At 39.5% G+C, this 27568-nt stretch overlaps 1 protein-coding gene across 1 annotated transcript; it reads right to left on the reverse strand.

Annotated features, from left to right (window-relative positions):
- Nucleotides 1–19222: 19222 nt before the first annotated feature.
- Nucleotides 19223–19579, reverse strand: LOC104110246 (uncharacterized). The gene has a single exon (XM_009619695.4). It carries the CDS (start codon nucleotides 19577–19579, stop codon nucleotides 19223–19225), a length of 357 nt encoding a protein of 118 aa, XP_009617990.1.
- Between the last annotated feature and the right edge of the window lie 7989 nt (nucleotides 19580–27568).

Genomic DNA, 27568 nt, shown 5'->3' on the forward strand with positions numbered 1-27568 from the left:
ATCGGGCTTGAGAATCCCCAAGACGGAGGCAGCACCCCAAAAGACCTACTTAGGGCAATAGAGATCGGGGATTCTCCCTCGTTTCCTTCATTTTCCGAGTCGATGATACGTGACGCTCAGGCCGTGGAGATTTGTCACGGGGAGGGAGCCCATGGAGAGGAAGATCCTTTCTGTGGTTATTTTGTTGGGGTAGAAGAAGTCACCAGGCTAAGTGACTTGGAGGCTCCGAAGAAGAGCTAGGGCGAGTCTTCCTTGAGTTTTAAACTGATCAATCAGTTTCGGGCCCCTAGTGCCGATCCTGGGCATAAGCGAACAATTGTTATCACGGTCCTGGAGGATGCACAGGTTCTTGCTACCCCCGTAGGGATAGCTAGCTACCTCCGATGTTTGATTACGGAAGAAGACCACGCCCAGATGGACGAGGTGGGAGCGTCTTGTCTTTTCAACAAAGCCCAACAGGCCCTGAACCGGGTAAGTTCATATTTTCTTTGTTAATTTTCATATTTATACTTTTCTCCCCTTGTATAATTCTTTCTTTCTATTTTTGTAGGCTTATGTGCTTCATCACGAGGCTTTCTTCCGATCCCGAGGGGAGCAGAGCCGGTACGAAGCCAAAATCCGAGGGCTTACTGAGGAGAGAGATGCCTTCAAGCTTCTCAGTGAGCAGAGAGAAAGGGAAGCAAAAGGACTTTGGGCTGAGCTAGAAGCATCTCAGAAAGAACAAGTTGATCTGCCCGAGCAGGTAAAAAGAATCTTTAAAGTTAATGACATTGACTCGAGCGTGGTGGCTAACAGTTTAGTCCCACAGGTTCAGCGAAAGCTCGATGTGATCGGGCAGCTTCGTAAGGAAGTGGACGCAGTGAAAGCGGAGGCCGAGGTGTAGAAGAAGAACATGGACCGCCTTGCCTCAGAAAAGGAGGCTGCCCGAGCTCAACTGGCCTCGGCTGAGACCCAACTCTGAAGCTTGAAAGAGAAGGCCTTGGTGCAAGCCAAGAATATTGAGGAGTTCCAGTCTCGGTTGGGTTCAGCAAATTCCGATCGAGAGAGGCTGGCCATAGAACTTGCAGCGGCCAAATCAGAGGTCGAAATGGCCAAGGCTAATACTGATGCAATGGTGGCCGTCTACCGGTTCGACGCTAAAGCTACTCAGGTTCGAGCAAATGAGGTTGCTGAAGCTGCTCAGGCTCGAGCAAACTGGGTTGCCGAGCAAGCTAAATGCCAGTCTCGAAGGGAGACTCTTGAGGAAATCCATGCTCGTGGCTTCATTCTTACATCCAAGATTAAGAATGCTAAGGAGCTTGAAGCTGAATGCAGATTATTGGCCTTTCCTGATGATGATGATTCTGGGAGTATGAGAGGATCTGAAAGCGAATAAGGCCACGAGCGCGAAGATGCTGCTACCGGAGAAGACTAAGTCCTTTAGGATTAGTATTTTTTGTGTTTCTTTTAAGACTGTTTCAGTCTTTTGTAGAGAAATTTGATCGGGCCATGTTGCCCTTATAAATAATTATATATATATATATATATATATACACACACTTTCTTCCTTTCTGCCTTATAAAATTATGAAGTTGTATTCTAAGGTCCGAGTTTTAGATAATTTGATTGAAACCGAACTAGTATAGCCCTTAGACTTTACGATCGAGTGAGTGCTCACTCGAACTCGAAGTAAGGTAACCCTTAGGTTTTTTATTTGAGCGAGTATGGTCTCTTGAACTCAAAGAAAAAATAGCCCTTAGGCTTTTATAAAAAGATTATTTTTGGCTTTCTCCCCTTTTCGGCTTGAAAAAGTTTTTTATCATTTGTATATGCAAAACTTGTAATGCCTTAGCATGAAATAAGGAATTGTTCGAGAGTTCGAACAATTTTTTACTCATTAGAGTTTTCGAGGCTTGACATTATCGAAGCCTTTTATGATTTTGCCGGGGGTAGCCTTTTTAACCAGTTTGTGAAAGAATTCATAGGCCTGTTTTGTTACGGAATTCGGATGTCTCCGACCCATTTTAATTCGGACGTAGCCTCTTTAGTTCGGGATTTGCCCCTTGGGCTTATTTTCCCGTTTTACTTCGAGCTTGCCCGAAGTGTCAGCCTTTGAGCGGGGTAACCGTGGCATATAAAAATCGAGGGTTGCCTAAAAGGTCTTATGATCTCAGAGTTTTAATAATTCGATCCTGTTTATTTTTTGAATGGCAGTCCCCGAGCGTGGGGGTAATTATCCGAACTCTGGTTATGGTCGGCCCTTAAGCATGTTTACATAATAGATCGAGAGTATGAAATTGTAAAGTAGAAAATTTTTTCTAAGGCATGAGATATCGGTAAAGAAAAATACTTCTCTTTATAAATGATTATACATGCGTACATGTTTTGTGCCAGGGCTCGAGCAAACTACGCGGGCACGGTTCGTTTGACCGTTTGTCCCCTACAAATTTTTCCTATCGAGACCCTGCTGCCATGAAGTAACTTCCTCACATCAAAGTTGACATTCGAGGGCAATGCCCCCCAGTATTCGAGGTTGATTGTAAAGAAGCCTCAGATACTATTGAATTGTTCTAAGTTAGCACGATCAATGGTTGACTTATTAAAAACCTCACCGAAAAACCCATTTGGGACAAAACCGGTCTAAGGGAAAAAGGGTGCAACGCGTGCTTTCAGACCTAAAGGCTTCGTGTCGAAGAATCCATCGTTGTTTCAGGTCGAACACCTGTAAGGGTTAGTTTAAAATATAAATGAAAATAGGAGGGGTCGTACCTTAGCAGTAGTATCGTTTTAGGTGTGATACGTTCCAATTGCTCGGCAGTTGTTCGCAGTTCATCGTGCCGAGCTTGTAGGATCCTTTTTCGATGATTTCAAGAACCTGGTACGGTCCTTCCCAGTTCGGACCCAGTTTCCCTTCATTCAGATTTAGGGTGTTGAGGGTGACTTTTCTTAGCACCAAGTTCCCGATGTTAAAATGTCGAAGATTGGCTCTTCGATTGTTGTACCTTTCGATCTACTGTTTTTGGGCGGCCAATCGGACGAGAGCGGTTTCTTGTTTTTCATCCAATAATTCAAGGCTAGTATTCATAGCCTCGTGATTTGACTCTTCTATTGTATATCGATACCTGGCACCAAGTCCCCGATGCTAGTATTCATGGTCTCGTTATTTGACTTCTCTATTGCATATCGAAACCTGATGCTAGGTTCTCTAACCTCGACCGTGATCAGAGCTTCGACGCCATAAACTAACAAGAACGGTGTTGCTACGGTACTGGATTTCAATGTTGTGCGGTATGCCCATAGAACCTCGGGTAGTATTTCTCTCCATTTTCCTTTGGTGTCGGTCAATCTCTTCTTAAGATTTTGGATGATGGTTTTGTTGGTCGATTCGGCTTGTCCGTTCTCGCCGGGATGATAAGGTGTTGATAGGATCCTTTTGATCTTGTGATCCTCGAGAAATTTAGTTACTTTGCTACCGATGAATTATTTTCCATTACCACATACAATATCGTAGGGCATCCCGAATCGACATATGATGTGGTACCAAATGAAGCATATGACTTCCTTTTCTCTGACTTTCTCGAAAGCCTGTGCTTCAACCCATTTAGAGAAATAATCAGTCATAAACAAAATAAACTGAACCTTACCTGGGGACAACGGGAGAGGGCCAACGATGTCCATTCCCCATTTCATGAAGGGCCATAGGGACATGACCGAGTGGAGTAGTTCCTCGGGTTGATGAATCATGGGCGCATGCCTTTGGCATTTGTCGTATTTTTGAATGAACTCCCTTGCATCCTTCCCAATATCGGTCCAATAGTACCCTGCTCTGATTACTTTATGGACTAGCGAATCGGCACCAGAATGATTTCGACAAGTGCCCTCGTGAATTTCCTGTAGGATGTAGTCGGTATCTCCCAGTCCCAAACATATTGCCAACGATCCATCGAACGTCCTTCTAAACAACATTCCGTCTTCAGACAAAGTGAATTGTGCTGCCTTTGTGCGCAGAGCTCTCGACTACTTTGGATCTGATGGAAGCTTCCCATTCTTTAAGTACTCTATGTATTTGTTTCTCCAATCCCAGGTTAAACTTGTGAAGTTTATCTCAGCGTGACCTTCTTCGATTACTGATCTCATGAGTTGTACGGCAGTCCCTGAGTTGAGTTCGTCATCTTCAACCGATGAACCTAAGTCTGCAAGAGCGTCGGCCTCGCTGTTCTATTCTCAAGGTACATATTGCAATGTCCATTCCTTAAATCGATGTAGAGTCACTTGTAGTTTATCCAACTACCTCTGCATTCGGGCTTCTCGGACTTCAAAAGTCCCGTTAACTTGGTTTACCACGATGAGGGAATCACACTTAGCCTCTATGACCTCCACTCCCAAGCTTCTAGCTAGTTCGAGACCTGTAATAATGGCCTCATACTCGGCGTCATTGTTAGTCAATTTTGTAGCTCTGATAGACTGTCTAACTACATTACCTGTGGGTGATTTTAGTACGATGCCTAGTCTGGACCCCTTCACATTCGAAGCACCATACATAAAGAGGGTCCAGACTCTCAAAGATATACCCGATTTTATTAGTAGTTCTTTTTCAACCTCGGGTACGAGGGCCGGCGTAAAGTCAGCCACGAAGTCCGCCAAAATTTGACACTTGATGGCGGTTTGGGGTCGATACTCAATATTGTACCCACTGATTTCTATGGCCCATTTGGCCAATCGAACTGAAAGCTCGAGTTTGTGCAAAATATTTCAAAGAGGATAAGTCTTTACAACACATATTGATATGGTTTTAGTTTCCTAGAGGCGCTTATTAAGGTCCGACTAACATAATAGACACGGAATTGCGTACCTTGTTCTTCTCGGACCAGGACTCCACTTATCGCTATCTCCGAGACTGCCAAGTACAGGTAAAGTTGTTCGTCAAGTTTTGGGGTGTGAAGTAGCGGCGAGCTCGATAAATACCGCTTTAGTTCCTCCAAGGCCTGCTGGCATTCCAGAGTCCATGCAAAATTGCTCTTCTTATTAAGCAGCGAGAAGAATTGGTCGCTCTTATCTGAGGATCTCGAAATGAATCGTCCTAAGGCGGTTATCCGCCCCGTCAGCCTCTGCACGACCTTTACATTATCCACTACCGTGATATCCTCGATAGCTTTTATTTTATCGGGGTTGATCTCGATTCCCCTATTGGACACCATGAAACCAAGAAACTTGCCCAAGCCAACCCCGAATGCACACTTTTCGGGGTTGAGCTTCATATTGTACTTCCTCAGTATATCGAAAGTCTCCTGCAAATGCTTTAAATGGTCATCTACTCGCAGGGACTTAACTAACATGTCATCAATATAAACTTTCATTTATTTTTCTATTTGTTCTTCGAACATTCGGTTTACTAGGCGTTGATAAGTTGCACCAGCATTTTTTTGACCAAATGACATTACATTATAACAGTAGGTACCGTACTTAGTGATAAACGAGGTCTTTTCATGATACTCCGGGTTCATCTGTATCTGGTTGTACCCGGAGTTGGCATCGAGAAAACTGAGACTTTCGTGGCCGGTCGTGGCATCGATCATACGATCGATATTAGGCAAAGGAAAAGAATCCTTGGGGCATGCTTTATTCATATCTTTATAATCTACACACATTCTAAGTTTGTTTCCCTTCTTAGGAACTACCACTACGTTTTCTAACCATTCGGGGTACTTTACTTCTCGAATGGATCCTATTATGAGAAGTTTGGTTACCTCATCCTTGATGAAGGTATGTTTGACCTCGGACTGGGGCCTTTTTTTTGCTTCACCGGGCTGAATTTAGGGTCCAGGCTCAGTTTGTGAGTGGTAATTTCTGGTGGGATCCCTGTCATATCGAGGTCGGACCAAGCAAAGCAATCTATGTTAGCTTTAAGAAAATAAATAAGTTTTTTCCTGAGCTCGGGAGTTAACCCCGTGCCCAGGTATACCTTTCGTTCGGGCTGATACTTGGTCGGTGTGACTTGTTCAAGCTCTTTGACCGTTGACTTGATGGCATCAAAGTCATCGAGAATTATGAAGGATCAAGGGATCTAGTAGTCGTCATCCTCGTCGATCCCTTTCTCCTGTAAGTGGGTCGAGGCCGGTGTCTGTGGTTGCTATTTGGCCTCCTACTTTCCCTTTGAATCCAATCCTTTCGTTGATGAGAGTGCCGATACCGGTATCACTTCATCGACTACATATATCTCCTTGGCGGCGGTTTGGTCCCCGTACACTGTTTTGACTCCCTCCGAAGTCGAGAACTTCAGAACTTGGTGAAGGGTCGAGGGTACTACTCTCATGTTATGGATCCATGACCTTCCTAGTAGGGCGTTGTACCTCATGTCACCATCGATCACATGGAACTTTTTTTCTTGGATGGTCCCGGCCACGTTCACTAGCAAAGTAATTTCACCTTTGGTGGTTTCGCTTGTGTAACGACCCGGCCGGTCATTTTGAGTATTACAACCCTGTTTCCCCATTTACTGCTCAAATTGTACTTTACAGTTTTTGTGTGAATTGCCGGGGCAATTGGTTCGGGTCCGGTGAGGTTTTTAAAATGAATTGGAACACTTAGTTCCAAGGCTTAAAGCTTAAGTTAAAATAGTGACTGGATGTCGACTTATGTGTAAATGACCCCGGAATAGAGTTTTGATAATTCCAATACTTCTGTATGGTGATTTTGGACTTAGGAGCGTGTCCAGAAAATTATTTGGAAGTACGTAGTGGAATTTGGCTTGAAATGCCGAAAGTTAAATTTTTGGAAAGTTTGACTGAGGGTTGACTTATTGATATCGGGGTTGGAATCCGATTCTGGAAATTGGAATAGGTCCGTAATGTGAAATGTGACTTGTGTGTAAAATTTTAAGTCAATCGGACGTGATTTGATAGGTTTCGGCATCGTTGTAGAATTTGGAAATTTCAAAATTTATTAGGCTTGAATCCGCGTGTAGTTCGTATCTTTGAGGTTGTTTGATGTGATTTGAGGCCTCGAGTAGGTCCGTGGTGTGTTTTAGGACTTGTTGGTGTATTTGGACGGGGTCCCGAGTGGAGCAGGTGAGTTTCGGATGTTTACGGATCAAATTTAACTTGAAACATTACTAGAACTACTGCCTATTGGTGTGATCGCACATGCGAAGCCTTTGATCGCAGGTGCGAAGCCGCATGTGCGCGAAATCAGTCACAGAAGCGGCCAAGTGTGGAACTGGGCAATGCTCGCAGGTGCGAAGAATTTGCCCGCATCTGCGAGGCCGCATCTGCGAAGGGTTGGCGCAGAAGCAGAAAAGGGTGAGGAAAATTTTATCCGCAGGTGCGGAGTCGCATCCGCGCTTGGCTCTCCGCAGAAGCGGCATGGCTCGCAAATGAGCCCATTTTTCTGCATAAGCGAGTGTCGCAGGAGCGACCCCTTGTCCGCAGATGCGGAAATCGACTGGGCAAAACCTTAAAATTCGAGGGTTCAACATTTTCATCCATTTTCAGATTTTAGAGCTCGGGTTGGGCGATTTTGGAGAGGAAATTTCTACACAATTTGGGATAAGTGTTCTTAACTCCCTTGTGATTATATTCCAAGAATTAATCTTCATTTTTGAATCTGCAAGAGAAATAGAAGGAAATTTCTATAATGTCACAAAATGAATTTTTCAATTTTGAATACCGATTTGGAGTCTGATTTGGGTGAAATTAGTATGGTTGAACTTGTAATTGGATGGGTTGTCGTATTTTATGAGTTTTGTCAGATTTCGAGACGTGGGCCCCACGAGTGATTTTTGGGGTGTAATTTCGAATTTTATGGAAAATATTAGCGTTTGATATGGAATTAATTCTTATAATTGTGTGGACTGAGTCAAATTGTTGTGACTAAATTCGAGCCATTTGGAAGTTGATACACGCAGAATGGAATTCCTGGAGCATTGCTTAGCTTGCTCGACATTGGATTTGGCTTGTTCGAGGTAAGTAACTCTTCTAATCTTGGAGCTGAGGGTATGAACCCTGAATATATGTATTATGTAAATCGTTGGGAGGTGACGCACATACTAGGTGACGGGCGTGTGGGCGTGCACTATAGAAATTATGACATAATTGTTTCTGTGAAATTTTGTAGTTAAATAATTCTTGGCATTTTCCATGCAGTTTTATGTGTTAAAGAAATTGTGCTGAAAAGCATATTAAAAATCATGTTGAGGCTATGTGCCAGTATTATTGGGACCCACGGAGGTCATATTGCTGTGGATTATTTGTTTAAATTGAAAATTCATACTCAGTCATATTCATTTCATTGCATATCATATCTCAGTCTCTGTTGTTATTTATTGATACATCATATCATCATTTTGGGCTATTCTCATGACATTGTGAGCCCATGAGAGAGAGACTGGAGAGATTGATGACTGAGGGAGACCGAGGGCCTGATTGTGATGATGTTTTATGGATCGGGGTTGCCCGCCTACAGCAGGCCTTATTGGCTTCTTATTGCAAGTGAGTTGGCCGTGCAGCACGTCAGTTGGTCGTGTGGATCCTTATATTATTATTGCACGTGAGTTGGCCGTGCAACACGTGAGTTGGCCGTGCGGATCCAGATAATTATATTATGGCACGTGAGTTGTCCGTGCAGCACGTGAGTTGTCCGTGCTTATAGCGCTTGGGTTGTAGGAGCCCCTCATGAGTCTGTACACCCCCAGTGAGCGCAGTCGACTATAAACAGGGATCAGGTTGCACACCGTAGCAGGTATTGTATAGCGCTGAGTGATTGAGTGTGCTGAGCACAATGAGAGAGAATGTGACACAGTGAGATTTAGTACTCTGAGAGTGTGAGTACATGGGTACAATCTCTGAGATATATTGCATTGACATGCACACATGACATATATGCATAGAGATGTATTTTCCTCATGTTGTATGGTATCACATTATTCATGATTTCTCACACATATTGACAGATGTGCATAGTGATGCATTTGTTTTACACTGGCTATATGGAAAGAAAATGAGATATTTTATTTATTATTAAAAGGATTGTGGAAAAATTTCTGTTTTCAAACTTATTCACATTTCTGATAACTTTGGCAAAAGATTTGGATTTTCACTGATGTACTTGAAAGGAAGAACTATTATTGTTGAAATCATGATGTGACTGAGCATTTTATTCTGAAATCATGATGTGACTGAGCATTTTATCTCTGAGTTACTTCTGGTATTATTTGCTTTATGTTGTTATTAACTGTTGTGGATTAGTGGTTTTGGACCCGACCTTGGTAGAAGCTCGTCACTACTTTCAGCCTAAGGCTAGGTTTGTTACTTACTAGGTACATGGGGTCGGTTGTACTGATACTACACTTCTGCACATTGTGTGCAGATGTTGGCTGTTGTTGTTGCTGTGCTCGATGGTTGTGGGATTTGAAGATGTACTCGCGTTCCTATTGTAGCTGCCTCTTGTTCAGGGTAGCCTTAGATTTATATAAAGCTTTGTTTATGTACTATTCAAACAGACTATGTATTTATTTCATTTTCGCTTTGTATACTCTATTCTTAGAAGCTCATGATTTATACTACCAGTTCTTGGGGATTGTATAAGATCATGATCTTTATTCACTTAAATTGCTTTAATAATTATTATTGAAATTTTGTTAGTTGGAAATTAGCTTACCTAACGGGATGGGTTAGGTGCCATCACGACTATTTGGATTTTGGGTCGTGACAAGGTGGTATAAGAGCTCTAGGCTCATAGGTTCTACAAGTCATGAGCAAGTGTCTAGTAGAGTCTTGCGGATCAATATGATGACGTCCATACTTATCTTCGAGGGGCAACAGGGCATTTAGGATATATACTTCCCATTTTTCTTTCCTTATCGTGCGAGATTGATTCAGCTTGAGACATAAACTCTTTGAATTCCTTTCACGTATTCGTATGCGCACATGAGCGCTCGGTATCAGTTGTGCATCGCCGGCTTTTGATTCTATGAACAAGGTTCGAGGTGAGTATTCTGTGTTTTGGTGATGGGCCAGTCTGGAGGACTTGAGGCCATGGTTAGACCGTAGCTTGAGCTCGGTAGCTTCAGTTGTAACCTGTACAGTTGGACTCATATGTCCGGTAATGACCCTACAGTGGAATTTGTGGCTCGATGAGCGGTGAAATGGATTTTTGATGAGTATGATGTAACTACGGGATATGTTAAGACGATTTGAATGTGACAAGAAGTGTTTCCTTGAAATGTAAAAGAAGGCCATTGGGTGCTTGATTTTCATTTTGAAATGACGTCCAGTCTCGAGTGTGAATGTTTTGAAGGATCTTCAACGTTGTTAAATTATGGGACAAATTAAATTCTCATGTCTTGTTAATGAGTTTGGAATAAGAAAGATTAAGTGATTGCAAAGTAATTGTGGTCGCGAAAGGGTATAACAAGATACCAGTTTGGGGGTAAGCAGGTGGGTTGGCCCCTGTGGAGTAATCTACGTAGGAGTATTCCTTATGATGTGAGTAGAGAGTTTCTTTTCTGCCGACGGGGTGTATGGGTGAAGATTTGAATCTAAATCTGGTTGGGAAAGTTGACTTGTTTGTTAAGAGAATGAATACGAGCTTAGCGGATGATTGAGGTATTTTTATGGTTGGCATTGTATGAACTTGGGAAGAAGTTTCGTTGGACTGACTGTGGCATTATGGCAGTAAGAGACTATTGGTATTGTGAGTTATGGAATGCTTTAATCTATGGCTTTGAGCCAAGTGGGGGAGTCTGCTATTGACAATTTGATTTCATGGTTAGGTGTTAAATTTTAATTTTGGTCTGAGGCATACTTGTGGGTTAGCTATGACTTGCAGAAGTTGAGATCGAGGATGATTCGAATAAGGAAATTTATGGTTAAGGATTATATTGCACATATGAGTATATGAAATTCGCGGGATGAGTGAGTTGTTATTGGTGAATGATGTAGTACGCACGGAGTATGAATTTGATATGTGGTGTTAAAGTAGAGTTACTTCTTTGAGTATTGTTGTGCTAATGGGGCACGTGTCTTTTGGCCCATTTGGGTGGTGCAATTAAATTTGAGCAAAGTGGGTGACTCCCGAGAAAATTCTAGTGGGTATGAGAATTATATATAGCAATTGAGAAAGTTTCCGGACTTGCGTATGGTTAAAATCTGAGATTTTCGTTTGATGGTGCCTGGACTTGCGGGAATTCTGTATGACTATGGATTCTACACTTTTATATAAGGAAGGTAAGAAGAACAATTTCAATTCACATAAGGTATTCTCAGAGTAAGGGTTACGGTTGTAGTAGTTTTGAAGGTGCTTAAGAAGAGTACAATTGCTTATGGGTCGTAGGGCATTGTGGTTCTATGTTAGGTTGTGCAAATGGATTCCAAAGTATTCTTGATGGTTTCTACCGGTGTGGAGAACGTGTTGTGTATTGTGATTTCCTCCTAGAAAGAAGCAAGAGAAAGGTTTCTAACTAAAATGGTATGTAAATTATTGGTGATTCAAAGTTGATAATAAGATTTTTGTGCCTTTCACATGATGGCAAGATAGATGTTATGTGTCGTATGAAAGCTATATTTTCATGTACAAGGTGGCAGTATAGTCTTGAAGAGAAGGTAACGAATGTTGGACAACATGGACGGTTTCAAATAACTAGATGAATATTATTACTACTTGGTGTTGTATGAGAAAGGAGCGGACTTCAGAAGGCGCATTGTATTTTGACTTACGGATGTATAAATTAGTATTGCGGTACTCACATGGTTGATAGACTGCTGATATTCAAATTTTGTCAAGTGGTACGGAAGAACTTTCAAAATATTTCTCGTGGGATGATCATGTATGAGAGAGGTGTTAGGTATTCGGGCGGTGGAGATGGAATCAAATATGGTTATTCGCGTGTTCTATGGATTTGGAGATTGGGAGTTCCCAGGAGCAAATTATTTCATGGTTGTGGACTGTGAAGTTGTGGCCGGAGCTAATCGGATGATGAAATGTGTTATGATTAATTCATTATGGATTTTCGGAGGAATTTTTATCTATTTGTGGTTAACCCAAGTTGATTTGGGGGTGCATAGGTAGGCCCAATTAAGATGTGTATTCTACACCGAGCCGGAATGGTTGGCTCCATACTGCTATTATTGAGGGATGTGTCATTCGATGATGTTGAACTTATTCGTGTTCTAAAATGATCTGTGAGTTACTCTTTTATGCTACGAGGAGTAGTGATCCATTGGTTACGTGCACAGATGGTGGGGTTCTATTTGAGCCTTATAGCGCAATTTGAGCGTGATGAGTATTTGGGTATTGCATGATCGATTGCGTAATGATTATGTTCTTTCAGGTTTTGTGTGGCATTTTTGTCATTTGCCTCTCTATGGTTATTGATTTTGAGCGGGGTAGCTAGACGTATATATTATGGACCAATGTTTGGATGGGGTCACGCATTGCAGCGGAGTTATGTTAAGGTATGAACCTTATGTTATGATCGGGTGATAGTTCCACGGTGTATGATGAATTTTCAGCATTTCGTTGTGGTGGTACTTGTTAATCTGGCAGGGCAGTTCTCTCATTTGAGTCATTTTCCATGACTGGGTACATTTGAATTGTTGCGTATTGGTGCATGGATGGCACGAGTTGTGGCTCTGAGTTATATTGGTGAGGCATGTCTATGGAACAGTTGTGTTTAGTACTATAAGGTCATTGGACCTAGAATGGGTACTATCAGGTTTGATTTCGGTATATTCGAGAGTATAATATTGAAAGTCGGCTCAGAAAGCGATCATGGTTCTGGTTGGAGCAAGAGAGCTCCGTGACTTGTTGATCTGGTAAGTAGTCATGAAATTTCGCGTTTTTCTTTTATTATCAACAGTGTACGAAGGTTTTGGGATGAGGTTTGGTTTGATATGGGTTTAATACTAGTATGCGGTTGGTTTTGGAATAGTCACTGCGATCAGGAATGGTGCTACGAGCATGCGAGTTGTGTAATATGTTGGTTGATTATATCCGTGGTTATAGTTATAGCTCGATACAACTTGTTCGAACTTATACGGTGTGTAAATGTAAGATTTGTGTCTTGAAAGAAATTTTAAAGGTTGGAAATTAAACTCCAAGGTTTATGGTCTAAGGTTAAATTAATAATTTTCAGTTGCATTGTGTAGTCAAGCCTTATGTGGGATAGGGTGACGTGGGTTCACCCTCGAGTACGTGTGTGGTAAGATGGAATAGTGATTTGATGGCTTGGAAACAACTCTTGGCACGTTAAAGGACGAACGTATGTTTATGTGGGGGAGAAAGTAACTACCTGGCCTGTCATTTTGAGTATTACAACCCCGTTTCCCCATTTACTGTTCAAATTGTACTTTACATTTGTTGTGTGAATTGCCGGGGCAATTGGTTCGGGTCTGGTGAGGTTTTTAGAATGAATTGGAACACTTAGTTTTAAGGTTTAAAGCTTAAGTTAAAATAGTGACCGGATGTCAACTTATGTGTAAACGACCCCGAAATGGAGTTTTGATGATTCCAATAGCTCTGTATGGTGATTTTGGACTTAGGAGCGTGTCCGGAAAATTATTTGGAAGTACATAGTGGAATTTATCTTGAAATGCCGAAAGTTAAATTTTTGTGAAGTTTGATCGGGGGGTTGACTTTTTGATAACGGGGTCGAAATCCGATTCTGGAAATTTGAATAGGTCCGTAATGTGAAATGTGACTTGTGTGCAAAATTTGAGGTCAATCAGACGTGATTTGATAGGTTTCGGCGTCGTTGTAGAATTTGGAAATTTCAAAATTTATTAGGCTTGAATATGTGTGTAGTTCGTATCTTTGAGGTTGTTTGATGTGATTTGAGGCCTCGAGTAGGTCTGTGGCGTGTTTTAGGACTTATTGGTGTATTTGGACAGGGTCCCGACTGGCTTGAGTGAGTTTCGGATGATTAACAGATCAAATCCAACTTGAAACATTTCTGGAACTGCTACCTACTAGTGTGATCGCACTTGCGAAGCTTTTGATCGCAGGTGCGAAGCCGCATGTGCGCGAAATCAGTCGCAGAAGAGGCCAAGTGTGGAACTGGGCAGTGCTCGCAGGTGCAAGAAATTTGCCCGCATCTGCGAGGCCGCATGTGCGAAGGGTTGGCGCAGAAGCAGAAAAAGGTGAGGAAAATTTTATCCGTAGGTGCGGAGTCGCATCCGCGCTTGGCTCTCCGCAGAAGCGGCCTGGCTCGCAAATGCGCCCATTTGTCCGCAGAAGCGAGGCTCGTAGGTGCGACCCATTGTTCGCAGATGCGGAAATCGACTGGGCAGAACCTTAAAATTCGAGGGTTCAACATTTTCACCCATTTTCATATTTTGGAGCTCGGGTTGGGCGATTTTGGAGAGGAAATTTTCCATACAACTTGGGGTAAGTGTTCTTAACTCCCTTGTGATTATATTTCATGAATTAATCTTCATTTTTGGTGTAAGATTATTGAATCTTCAAGAGAAATAAAAGGAAATTTCAATAATGTCACAAAACAAAATTTTCAAGTTTGAATACCGATTTGGAGTCGGATTTGGGTGAAATTAGTATGGTTGAACTTGTAATGGGATGGGTTGTCGTATTTTGTGAGTTTCGTCGGATTTCGAGACGTGGGCCCTACGGGTATTTTTGGGGAGTAATTTCAGATTTTATAGAAAATATTAGCGTTTTGATATGGAATTAAATCTTATAAATTGTGTGGACTGAGTCAAATTGTTGTGACTAGATTCGAGCCATTTGGAAGTTGATATGCATAGAATGGATTTCCTGGAGCATTGCTTAGCTTACTCGACATTGAATCTAGCTTGTTCGAAGTAAGTAACTCTTCTAATCTTGGAGCTGAGGGTATGAACTCTGAATATATGTATTATGTAAATTGTTGGGAGGTGACGCACATGCTAGGTGACGGGCGTGTGGCCGTGCACTATAGAAATTGTGACATAATTGTTTCTATGAAATTTTGTAGTTAAATAATTCTTGGCATTTTCCATGTAGTTTTATATGTTAAAGAAATTGAGCTGAAAAGCATATTAAAAATCATGTTGAGGCTATGTGCCATTATTATTGGGACCCACCTAGGTCATATTGCTGTGGATTATTTGTTTAAATTGAAAATTCATACTTAGTCATATTCATTTTATTGCATATCATATCTCAATTCTGTTGTTATTTATTGATATATCATATCATCATTTTGGACTATTCTCATGACATTGTGAGCCCATGAGAGAGAGAATGGAGAGATTGATGACTGAGGGAGGCCGAGGGCCTGATTGTGAGGATATTTTATGGATCGGGGCTGCCCGCCTGCAGCAGGCCTTATTGGCTTCTTATTGCACGTGAGTTGGCCGTGCAGCACGTGAGTTGGCCGTGCAGCACGTGAGTTGGCCCTGCAGATCCTTATATTATTATTGCACGTGAGTTGGCCGTGCAGCACGTGAGTTGGCCGTGTATCACGTGAGTTGGCTGTGCGGATCCTTATATTATAATTGCACGTGAGTTGGCCGTGCAGCATGTGAAGTGGCCGTGCGGATCTAGATAATTATATTATGGCACGTGAGTTGTCTGTGCAACTCGTGAGTTGTCCGTGCTTATAGCGCTTGGGCTGTAGGAGCCCCTCATGAGTCTGTACACCCCCAGTGAGCGCAGTCGACTATAAATAGGGATCGGGCTGCACGCCGCAGCAGGTATTGTATAGCACTGAGTGATTGAGTATGCTGAGCACAGTGAGAGAGAATGCGACATAATGAGATTTAGTACTCTGAGAGTGTGAGTACATGAGTATAATCTCTGAGATGCATTGCATTGACATGCACACATGACATATATGCATAGAGATGTGTTTTCCTAATGCTGTACGGTATCACATTATTCATGATTTCTCACACATGTTGACAGATGGGCATAGTGATGTATTTATTTTACACTGGTTATCTGGAAAGAAAATGAGATATTTTATTTATTATTGAAAGGATTATGGAAAATTTCTGTTTTCAAACTTATTCACATTTTTGGTAACTTTGGCAAAAGATTTGGATTTTCACTGATGTACTTGAAAGGAAGAACTATTATTGCTGAAATCATGATGTGACTGAGCATTTTATCTCTGAGTTACTTCTGGTATTATTTGCTTTATGTCGTTATTAACTATTGTGTATTAGTGGTTTTGGACCCGACCTTGGTAGAAGCTCGTCACTACTTTCAACCTAAGGCTAGGTTTGTTACTTACTCCGTACATGGGGTCGGTTGTACTGATACTATACTTCTGCACATTGCGTACAGATGTTGGCTGTTGTTGTTACTGTGGTCGATGGTTGTGGGATTTGAAGATGTACCTGCGTTCCTGTTGTAGCTGCCTCTTGTTCAGGGTAGCCTTAGATTTATATAAGCTTTGTTTATGTACTATTCAAACAGACTATGTATTTATTTCATTTCTGCTTTGTATGCTCTTTTCTTAGAAGCTCATGATTTGTACTACCAGTTCTTGGGGATTGTATTAGATCGGGATCTTTATTCACTTAAATTGCTTTAATAATTATTATTAAAATTTAGTTAGTTGGAAATTGGCTTACCTAATGGGATGGGTTAGATGCCATCACGACTAGCTGGATTTTGGGTCGTGACAGCTTGCCATGTTGAAACCGTTAAGTACTCGGGTTGCAGGCACAATTTGATCTTGTAGGCCGAGCTGTTCTACGACCCTCGATCGAATAATGTTGGCCGAGCTACCTGGATCAATCAAAACACGTTTAACTTGAATTTTATTTATAAGGGCATATATTACCAGCGCGACTTTGTGGGTTGTAAGATCCCCTCTGCATCCTCGTCATTGAAAGACAAGGTCCCTTCCGGTACGTAGTCTCGAGTCCGCTTTTCCCTCGTGATCAACACCTTGGTGCATTTGAATACAGGCCCTTGAGGAATATCGACCCCTCCAACAATCATGTGGATCACATACTGCGGCTCTTCTTGCTCATTCTGTCTGTTTGAATCTTTGTTCTTGAAGTGGTTGTTATCCCGATCGCTTAAGAATTCTCGAAGATGCCCTTCGTTGAACAAACAAGCTACCTCCTCCCTCAGCTGTCTACAATCTTCTATTCTATGACCATGGGTGCCATGATATTTGCACATTTGATTAGGATTTCTCTGGGCTGGATCAATCTGCAGAGGTTAGGGCCACCTGGTGTCTTTGATTCGCCCAATGGCCGATACAATAGTTGATGCATCAATGTTGAAGTTGTATTCCGATAGTCGTGGTGCTTCTTTGGGTTCGACATTTCTGTCGAAATCGCTCTTACTCATGAGCCCTCGAGAGCTCTGTCCTCGATCATTTCTTCTATCAATTCGAATGGGGTTGCGTTCAGGCCCATTGTTTCTCCGATCTCCACTGTATGGCTGATATCGATCTCTGTTTGACCGTGGTTCCCGGTCAATATCCCTTTTAACTCTGTCGATGGTCCTGTTTGGATAAACGGACCCGAAAGGAGCCCCCAACTAGTCATCCTCAACCCTAATCTTTGACTGGTACTGATTATGCACATCAGCTCAAGTTACAGCTGGATATTAGATCAAGTTCTGCTTTAACTGTTGTGAAGATACCGAACTTCGTATGTTTAGGCCTTGAGTGAAAGCTTGAACGGCCCAATCGTCGGCGACCGGGGGCAGATCCATACGCTCCATTTGGAACCAACATACGAACTCTCTCAGCATCTCGTTGTCTTTCTGTTTTACTTTGAAGAGGTCCGACTTTCTAGTCTCGACCTTTATCGCTCCGGCGTGTGCTTTGATGAAGGAATCTACGAGCATGGCAAAAGAATCAATGGAGTTAGGTGGCAAATTATAGTACCATATCATCGCCCTCTTTGATAAAGTTTCTCTGAATTTCTTCAGCAGTACGGACTCAATCTCATCGTCCTCTAGATCGTTCCCCTTTATTGCGCATGTGTAAGAAGTGACATGCTCATTGGGGTCGATAGTTCCATTATACTTGGGAATTTCTGCGGAATTTTTTCGGAATGGGCTTAGGAGCCGCGGTCAGGGGGAAGGAATTTTGTACGAACTTCTTTGAATCCAAACCCTTCAAAATCGGTAGTGCCCCTGAAATTTAATCAACTCGGGAGTTATATGTTTCCACTTTTTTGTCATTCGCTTCAATCTTCTTCTCCCCCGGTTCAATTCTCTTTGTTAGCTCCTCGAACATTTTCAAGATATCGGGGTCGGTCCCTGACTCATTCACATTTGACCTCCCTGGCACTGGTTCGGCCCTGTGAACAACTTCTTGTGATGGCTCAGGTTCGACCCTACTCGGTGCGTGGTTCTGATTTTGAAGTTGTGCTACTGAAGCTTGTTGAGCCTACAACATTTCGAATATAATTCGAAGGCGGATTCCACCTTCTTCGCCGCCCTATGCGTTCTGACCGGCTGATCGAACGTCTCTGAGGATGCTATTTTCGGGGTCGACGCCCAGATTTGCATTCAGGGCAACATGAGAACTGACGTTGATGGGGTCTGCAACTGGTACTCCCTCGAGGTCAACTGGAGGCACTTCGTTTCTTGGGGTGGCTACGTTGTCGTTTTCGCTATGAAAACCAAGGCCATTGTCGATGTGTGTGGGTACTGCTCGAGAGTTCGACATGCTGATCCTGGAATCAAAAACGCTTACAAGAACAAGTGTAAAGCAGTGTGTGTTATGAAAATTAGCACCAGGCAATCACTATTATCCTTAGCCCCACGGTGGGCGCCAAACTGTTTATCCTTAAAATCGGATAACAATTAAATTTGAAGTTAGAAATTAACTGTAAAATAAAATAAACCAATGTAACGCGCAACTTTGACCCTCGAACTAGGTCGCCCTCGAACCAACTGAGTATATTATTGAAAAGCAAGAACTGAACAACTGAATAAGAGAGCTTAAAAGAGAAAACATAATATATTGCTTTGTTATGCGCGAATGTCCTCCTTACAAAATGATTGGAACCCCTTTTATATAGTAGATGAGTTCTACATATGGTACAATTCTAAATACATAAGAAAATCTCCTAATTGGCTAATCAATCGGTTTTGACTTGATACATGCCGAGATCTCCGCCACAATCCTCGCCCGGTCACGAATTCCTTGTCTTTATGTTATTCGACTTAGCAGGCTTCCTTCGATCTCGCCAGATCTCTATCCTTCTCGGTCTCGATTAACCATACAAAATCGGGCCGTATACAAGTAGCACATTGTTTTGGGAAAGAAAAAAAAACATCAAACAACGTCTTGACCTTTGCCTTCAATAGCCTTATTCCCCAAACAATGATCACCACAATCCATACATCGCCAGTATAATTTGCCCCTCAGCCACCCACACCAATCTCGCTCGCCTTTGATGCTATCCAGCGGCGTTACTGGTTTACGATTCATGCAAAATCTTCCCACAATACACGAAAGAATAGCAAGAACGGTTAATACAGAGATCACAGCGAAAAATGGCCCTATGGACCCTGAAGATTGCCAAGCGCTATTCGGCACAGCTTCAGGGTATGGTACTGATTGTTGAGGTAATTGCTGTTGCTCCATCGGTTGCTGTTCATTTGGCCAAATTGTCGAAGCTGTGTTTGCCATTTCACGTTAGCTTAATAATTAACAAACAGCACACAGATATTTAATTTATACACCCAACACAATGAAGAAAAAGCAGATCGTATGAATTGTAGTGACAAAGGTATATATTTAATAGGCGTTGTGCTTTAACTGCTGCTTTTTCCGAGAGCAGAGTGGGATTACAACATGGAAAGGCAAAGGGAACTCACGAGTCTTACGTAGATTATTTCTACTTTGCATGTAATTGTGTTCTGCATGTGCTTATCTGAAATGAATTATGACTTTTTACGTAAAGATAACGATCGGCAGGCTTAAAGCTTCAAAGTTTGTCCCCCCATGTGGCTATACTTTGATCTTTTTCCCCTTCATTCTTCTTTGCTAAGTCATAGACCACGACACCACGTGGATAGTAATTAGTCAAAAAGAAGCTAATTAAGTAAAATAATTTTTAGATTATTGGTATATTTTAATATGCTAAATTAAATTTTGCAAATTACGTATCCCATTTGCTAAGGACGATTTGTTATTTCTAAGAAATTTAGTAGTGTAAATATTTCTGTCCGGTGTATAAAAATTAAACTCTTAATTAATTATTGTGAATCCTTCTATGTAGGTTTTTGTTATTTAATTAATTCTTCGTGCCCAAGTTAGCTACATATATCCAAAACATTTAGATATGGACCACACCATGATCAAGTATCCTTTAACTCCCTATTTTTCCTCTTCCAGTTTAAATGTCGGGGCAATTATATCTCAGAACCACCGAATTTAATTTCTCCATATTTGAATGGTGAAAAATGATAAAGAGGGGAAAAGCGTAGTAAATGCTTTTCTCTACCTTATTCCTTTGGTGTCATCCTCTCATTCACCTCTCTCACCAAATTTTCTGGTAGTGCTCCTTCTTGTACCTTTTAATTCATCTTCTAATACATAACGAGGCTACCTATCTTTTTTCATATGAGAAGACTATGTATAATGTATAAGATATATTCTGCTATCATGTTCTGCCTATTCTTTCCGTGTTTATTCTCCTCACACAAACTTTTGTGAAATTAATCCTTATTATTATTGTTAGTTATTCAAATATAAGCGACCACATACCAAGTCTATTGAGAAACTCGATCGATCCCTCTGTGTGTGTGTTTTTAAAATGAACAGACGTTCGTATCTAACTATATATTGATTTTTCTTAGAGACAGACGCGATAAAAGATTTAGAGTACGTGGGTGCTTTACATAGTTTGAGTCGAAATGAATTTTGTTGAATTAATGGCTATAACTACGCCTGCTTGTTAAACTTAAAGTTTTATTCACATGGTTTTGAAGGTTATATGTGTGGACTCCACCTGCTACATATGAGAACCTTTCTAGTTACTCCATCTGACAAATATTATTAGGCGGCCCATATTGACATATTGTTTTTGGGTCTGTTAAACAGTCTTTCATCTCATTAAGCCTAAAGACATTTGGTGGCTGAAGCCTCAAGGTGGGAGGGAATGTCACTTTGTCAAGTCCGCAATAGCAAAATATTAGGGGATTTTGGCATGGTGTGACAATGTAATCATATAATTAGCAAAAATGGCCCTAGTTATATATATATATATATATTAAATAATCAAAAACTCTTCTTTCACTTCCAGTACTCTATCTCTATTCTCTATTACTAATTTACTATTAGATATTTAGAAATCTTAACGCCTAAATTTTAACCAGTAGTCACCAACACTCTATCTCGTCGACTTTCAGTACTCTATCTAATGCCAAAAATATATATAATAGTCTAGCCACACAAATTAGTTTTTATTAAAATTTGAATTCAAAGTGACTAATTTTGCAATTGTTTCAAGCCCATCCCTTTAGAAGCCCAATTTTCATGACCCGTCTGGCCCAACCGGATCTCCCCTCTCTTTAAAACACTCATTTTCCCAAACCCTAAGAAAAAGACAGATGGATCCCCCTTTGAAAACCCTAGCCGCCTGGTCTCCTTCCCCACTCACCCATTCCCTTTCACGCAAAAGGAAGCCGAGAATTCTCCATCATGCACACACATCTCACCTATGAAAAAAGTTAAAACAAAATCCATGAATTTCCATTTTTCTACATCCGGATCTGAAGAAGAAAAACGAAAAAAAAGATTAAAAAAGTTTTCTGATTTCTGTTGTGTTACTTGGAGAATTTATGGGTTTCTCATTTGTTTTTGGATTGAAGTTGAGGCCGACATTACTGTTCTTCTGCTGTTTGCTATCAAAATCGTAGCTGAACTTCCTTCAACTCCATTTCTGTCCTTTATCAATTGTTTCAAGCTCTATTTGTCAAGTATTTTAGGTACACATTCCTGAATCTGTACTATTTCTCCATAAAAATGGCTGAAATCATGAATGAATTTGTTTCTGATGTTCCATCTCCATTTATGTGACTGTTTTTCTTAATAAATTGCTCATTAGACTTATATATGATTTTGTTAACGAACCAAAGGGATGGCTGCCCATTTCAATTAAGTTTAGACCGTTGGAGTCTTGTTAAATATTAGTAAATTGAGATTAGTTTTTTTATTTTATTTCCCGGAGTTGTTAATGGGCTTTAGGTGTATGCATACTAGTTAGCAGTAGTATTTATCACAGTCTCTACTTCGTTGCCTAATGTTAAAATTTGGTGTATGCATATTTTTTTTACAGGGATCTACTCACTTATGGATTAAGTTGTTGTTTGAACTTTGAAGCTGCAGAAATTCAAGCACTGTTAGGCGTTAGCTGCATGACAAATATTTTTGTGTATTCTGCTCACTTATGGATTAATCATTTTGAAGTATGTATTCTGGACTCACTTTGAATATAGACTGAAATTTTATCATTTCAGAATTAATCAGGGAGCATTGACTTATCCTTTGCAGTTATGGGCGGAGGAAACACATATGTATTCTGGACTCATCTGTAATGTAGTTTGTTTTGGGATGTAATGGACTCATCTATTGTATTCTATAGACTGGAATGTAGTCTGCTGAGTATAGGATTTTTAGTTTGAGTCACAATGGTCAGCAAACAATTAATGCACGCAATATAGATTGATAAACCGCCCGATAAGAGCTAAACTGATACCAATCCGCCCGATATCTTATCGGGTGGCTAGCGGATTAATACATTTAAAAGCCGATAACCGATAAGCCAAATCGTTAAGAGTAAATAATCGTCAAATCCGCCCGATAAGCAACCCTAATTGTGTGGGTCTGGGTGAGAGGAGGTTAAGTACTATAAAGAAGCAAACAAAGAGGGGGAGGGGGGAGGGAGAGAAGTAGCGAACAAAAAGGGGAGAGGCGGATAAAATAAATAAAAGATAGAATTTTTAAGAATGTGTTATATAATGTCAATTGTTAGGGGTAGCCTTTCACAAACCTAATATAAAACTAAAAAATTGTCAATTCCTTTTATGTGGTGCCATTTTCGCTACTACGAATATTGTTGTCATTCATACCATACAGTTGAGTCTCATAGGACAAAAAGTATCATTCACGTTATGCTTCAATTATTTTTGTACGTTTTTTTCTTTTTTTTAAAAAAAGAAATATTTGGTAATCGAGTGTATTGACTCGATATAATTTACATCAAGTATGTCAGACTAAGGAAGTTTACCAAAAAGTTCTCTATTTACGAACAAACTGGTTGTGAGTTCGAGTTACCCCAAGAGTAAGGTAGGGAGTTCTTGGAGGAAGGGAACTGAGAATCTATCGTAAACAGCTTCTCTATCCCAGGATAGAGTTAAAGTCTGCGTACACACTAACCTCCCCAAACTTCACTAATAAATTATACGGATTGTTGTTATTATTGTTCTCTATTCACGAAATCTATAAATGAAAGGAGAGAGGTCTCAATTATCCTATCGTATATCTCAATTGTTATTATGACGAGTCAATTACTATCTTAATTAATTACTTTGGTTCCGGTGACTGTTTGACTACTTCAAATTGACACTACATTAAAGTAAACTTGTATTAAAGATAATAACTCTCTTCGGTCCATTTTGTGTGATTTTTTAGCTTCTTTTTTTTTGTGTTTCATAATATTTGATTTTTTAGATATCAAGAAGGAATTAATTTTTTCTTTCCAAAGTTGTAATTGGAGTAAAGATTTAGGAGTAGTTTGATATATTTTTACAATGGGCAAATTAAGATTAATATGGTCAATTTAATTATTAATTAATATTAAAAGGTGAATTCTTTAATACGTGTGAAAAAAGCCCAAAAATTACTTAAAGTAGACAGGATGAAGTAAGACAATAAGTCAAGAGTCCTCCAAATTAGAAAAACTTCTCCATTACGTATATGATCGTTGCCGTTGAAATAAAGGCTTTGATTACAATATTGGAGTGCAAAGAAATTATTAAGTGGTCCAAGGTCACAATATGAATACTGTCACGAAATCTTAGGCTTATGACGACCTAATTGAATTTTAATATTTCAACTATGTGAAAATAAATTCAGTTACAATATGTCTACTTGCTTGTAAATCTTTTTTTTTGTGTGTGTGTGCAAGAGATACTTATACATTAATACTAAGTAAAAGTTATTTAATACTCTCTTAGTCCACAATAAGTGACAATTTAATCTTTGGCACACTCATAAAGAAAATACGATCCTAAGAGAAAAAAAGATGTATTCAATAAATTAACATTAATTAATTATTACATTGACACATTGAAATATGTAAATAAGAACAAATTTTAAAAAAATAAAATTAATTCCTTTATGATTATATAAATTTTATTTGTTTAGGATCAAAATAAAAAAGTACAATGTCAATTATTATAAAGCGAATAGTTATTAACTTATTATAAAGCTTGACTTTTTTGTGGAGCATAGTCCCCATGCAATCATTATCATTATAAAAAGGAGAAACAACAAAAGAAGGGGTACATTGTAGAGCATGAAGTTCTTAACAAAAATAATCCATCTTTGCTGCATTCACTTGCATAGTTGCATTGCTTGAGAAATTGACTGCTTGTCGATATGTTATAATTGTCAATTATGTCACTCTCTTATTTGGATTGGCCCATATGAACTACTAAGAGTTAGGCACAATGTCATTAATTTGCTTTATTGGTAAACTCAGGACAAAAGAAGAGAACAGAAACAGAGTCTCGTTAAATAAAAGCTATGTGGTCCGTGCTTTCTTTTCCAACTAACATTTCTTTCTTTTTTTTCTTTTGAAACCCCGGGATATACATTGACCCTTTTCTACGGTAAAACTTGCATAAAAACTACTTCTAGTCCATAAAACAAACTTACGCCGATTTAAAATAATACCGATAAAATTGATACTTCCTCTGTCAAAAAGAAAGGAAAAAAAACAAAGAATAGCAAGCTTCGGAGTACAAGGGTCAAATATTCTAATTGTTTTCGAACAGCTTTGTTTTAAATTTTGAAGTAATATATAGAGTACATATATAACAAATATAGTAGTTTTTAATAACTTAAAAATATGTAATAAACATTAAAAGAGTCGCAGTTAAAAATAATTTAGTAGATCGACTTCCAAATATTATGACACACGCGAATAAGCTTTTTTATTGCAACTTCCTGGAGATAATATGTTTATGTCACCTTATAAAGTTGTTTCAAAAATAAAAATAAACTCGTGGATAATGAAGAAGAGAAGATGTTCGATAAATTAGAATGTCATATGTAGTTCACTTTGTTTACCCATAAAATGAGTAACAATTAAATTTATACGTGGTTTAAAAGATACGTGTTTTAATTCAATACAAATAATTAAGAACAACATGTAAATGAGTTACAGACAAAATAAATGATCAAACCAATCACAATATAGTGACTAAGCGTGAATAATGTAATTCGTCCTCGATTGGACCTTCGACGGAAGCTTCGCGAGTGAACAAAAGAACAAATGAGTAATGCTTTTAAAAATAGCTAGAAGACAAAAGTAAACTTTTATTACTTTGATTTGCGTATCACAATGTGTCACAATAAAGAAAACATTGTAGGAGAATTTTAATCATAGTATAAGTCTAAAAAAAGTTAAAAAAAAAAATTTCCAGTAAATGTTGATCTACAGTTGATACTGAACGGGATTCGTGCTGTATTATCCGATTGAGGACGAATATTACGACCCCTGCTCGTCATGCGTAAGCGTTCAACGCGTCCCCCGTGATCTAGAAGTTATACTTGGCTCAGATCTGCCATTACACCGTGTCCGATCTTAGATAAATCGTCCATTCCTCCCGGGTTTCGATACGAGTGGCTCCTGGGCCTCGATTATAATCACTTTGAGCCGCGCTTCCCTTTTGTTACTTTATTGGAGAAATTTTGCCCCTGATTTCACCCATACACACTTAGGGGTGGTTTGGTAGGAGGTATTAGAAAAAATAATGCAAGCATTAGCTCTATGCATTACTAATACCTTATTTGGTAATTTTTTCAACCTATGTATAACTAATACTTGTATTAGTTATACATCATGCTTGGTATTATTCTATGTATAAGCAATGCATAGAAAATCATGACATTAGTAATACCAAGGCTGCTAATGCATGCATTAGGTTGGTTAAAGATAAAATTATCCTTAAAGTCCCTTAAAGCTTGAGAATATGGAGGGCATTTTTGTAAACAATTATTTTTCTTAAAAATTATGCAATGCATTATAATTTTAATACACCACACCAAACAATAGATAAGAAATAATATCTGCATAACTAATACTTGCATTATTAACCCATGCATTACTAATTCATGCATTACTAATACACTTTAATCCGCACTATTCTTATACACCCTACCAAACGACCCCTTAAAGTAAAGCTGCAACCATTTCATAACTATGATTATAACTACGATGTGAAAAGATGGATACCAAACAAAAATCATCAAAAGTCGATCTAACAATTACCCATGTTTGCTCTGTTGGGGCCTATAGCCTATCAGTGTTTGACAAAAAATATGGTTCTTGGTTCAGATAATTAAATTTATGTAATTATGGGTTAAACTTAGTAAACAATAATATTTCTAGATGTAGTTTCCGAGGATGCAATACACATTAGATGAATTTGGTTAGATGGTGGTAACAATATGCAATAACTGTTCCAAAAAATATGAGCAATAATATAGCATTTAATAGCAATAAATAACAATAAATGACATTTATGTAAATATGAGAAATGATTCACCCAATAAAGAATGAACTAGATGATTGTTCCTCCTAACAATGATAAGTGACCGACAAATCCTTGAATATTCGAGTTATTCTAGGATCTGGTGGGAACATATGGAATAATATAGCCAAGAATCTTAGTGAAAATGTGGTGTTTGTATCTTAGAGAGAGAGAATCTTTTTGTTAAAACGTGTTCTTACAAATGAATATCACATGGCCCTATCATTATCTCTTTTTTCTATATATATGAGACATGTTTCTAAGAAACCCTAATAGTACACGTGTAGAGAATATCCATTAGAATATTCTCTTTTAATACCATATCCTGACAAACTAGCCGTTACAACTCTTATCAATAATATTCAACATCGACCCTTGTTGACATATCGAGTACGACTCTTGTCGACATCTCGACTACGGCTCATGTCGACACTTCGGCCAAGGACTTTGCTGCTTCTTGGCCCATCTCGACTAACGACAATTCGAGAATTTCTTTTTTAGTATTATCTTGCCTCAAATATTATAAGGGCGGATTTTAGCCAATACAATCAGGGCGTTTGATCGACCGTGCATACATAATTAATCACAACATAATACAATATTTGATCAGCCCCACAAGAAAAAATAATCGTTCTAAAACAATACAGTATTTAATTCATGGTATTAATGGCCTATTTGGCCATAATTTTTTTTTAACTTTTTTTCCTTTTTTACTTTTTTTTTGAAAAAAAATTACTTTTTTCGAAATTAGTGTTTGACCGTGAAAAGTTTAAAATTCAGTTGAAGTCGAATTTCTGAATTTGAAAGAAGTTATTTTTCAAAATTTTCACCTCAAATCACTCATAAAAATTCA

The sequence above is a fragment of the Nicotiana tomentosiformis genome, chromosome 3 (genome assembly GCF_000390325.3).
Source record: "Nicotiana tomentosiformis chromosome 3, ASM39032v3, whole genome shotgun sequence".
Lineage (NCBI taxonomy): Eukaryota > Viridiplantae > Streptophyta > Magnoliopsida > Solanales > Solanaceae > Nicotiana > Nicotiana tomentosiformis.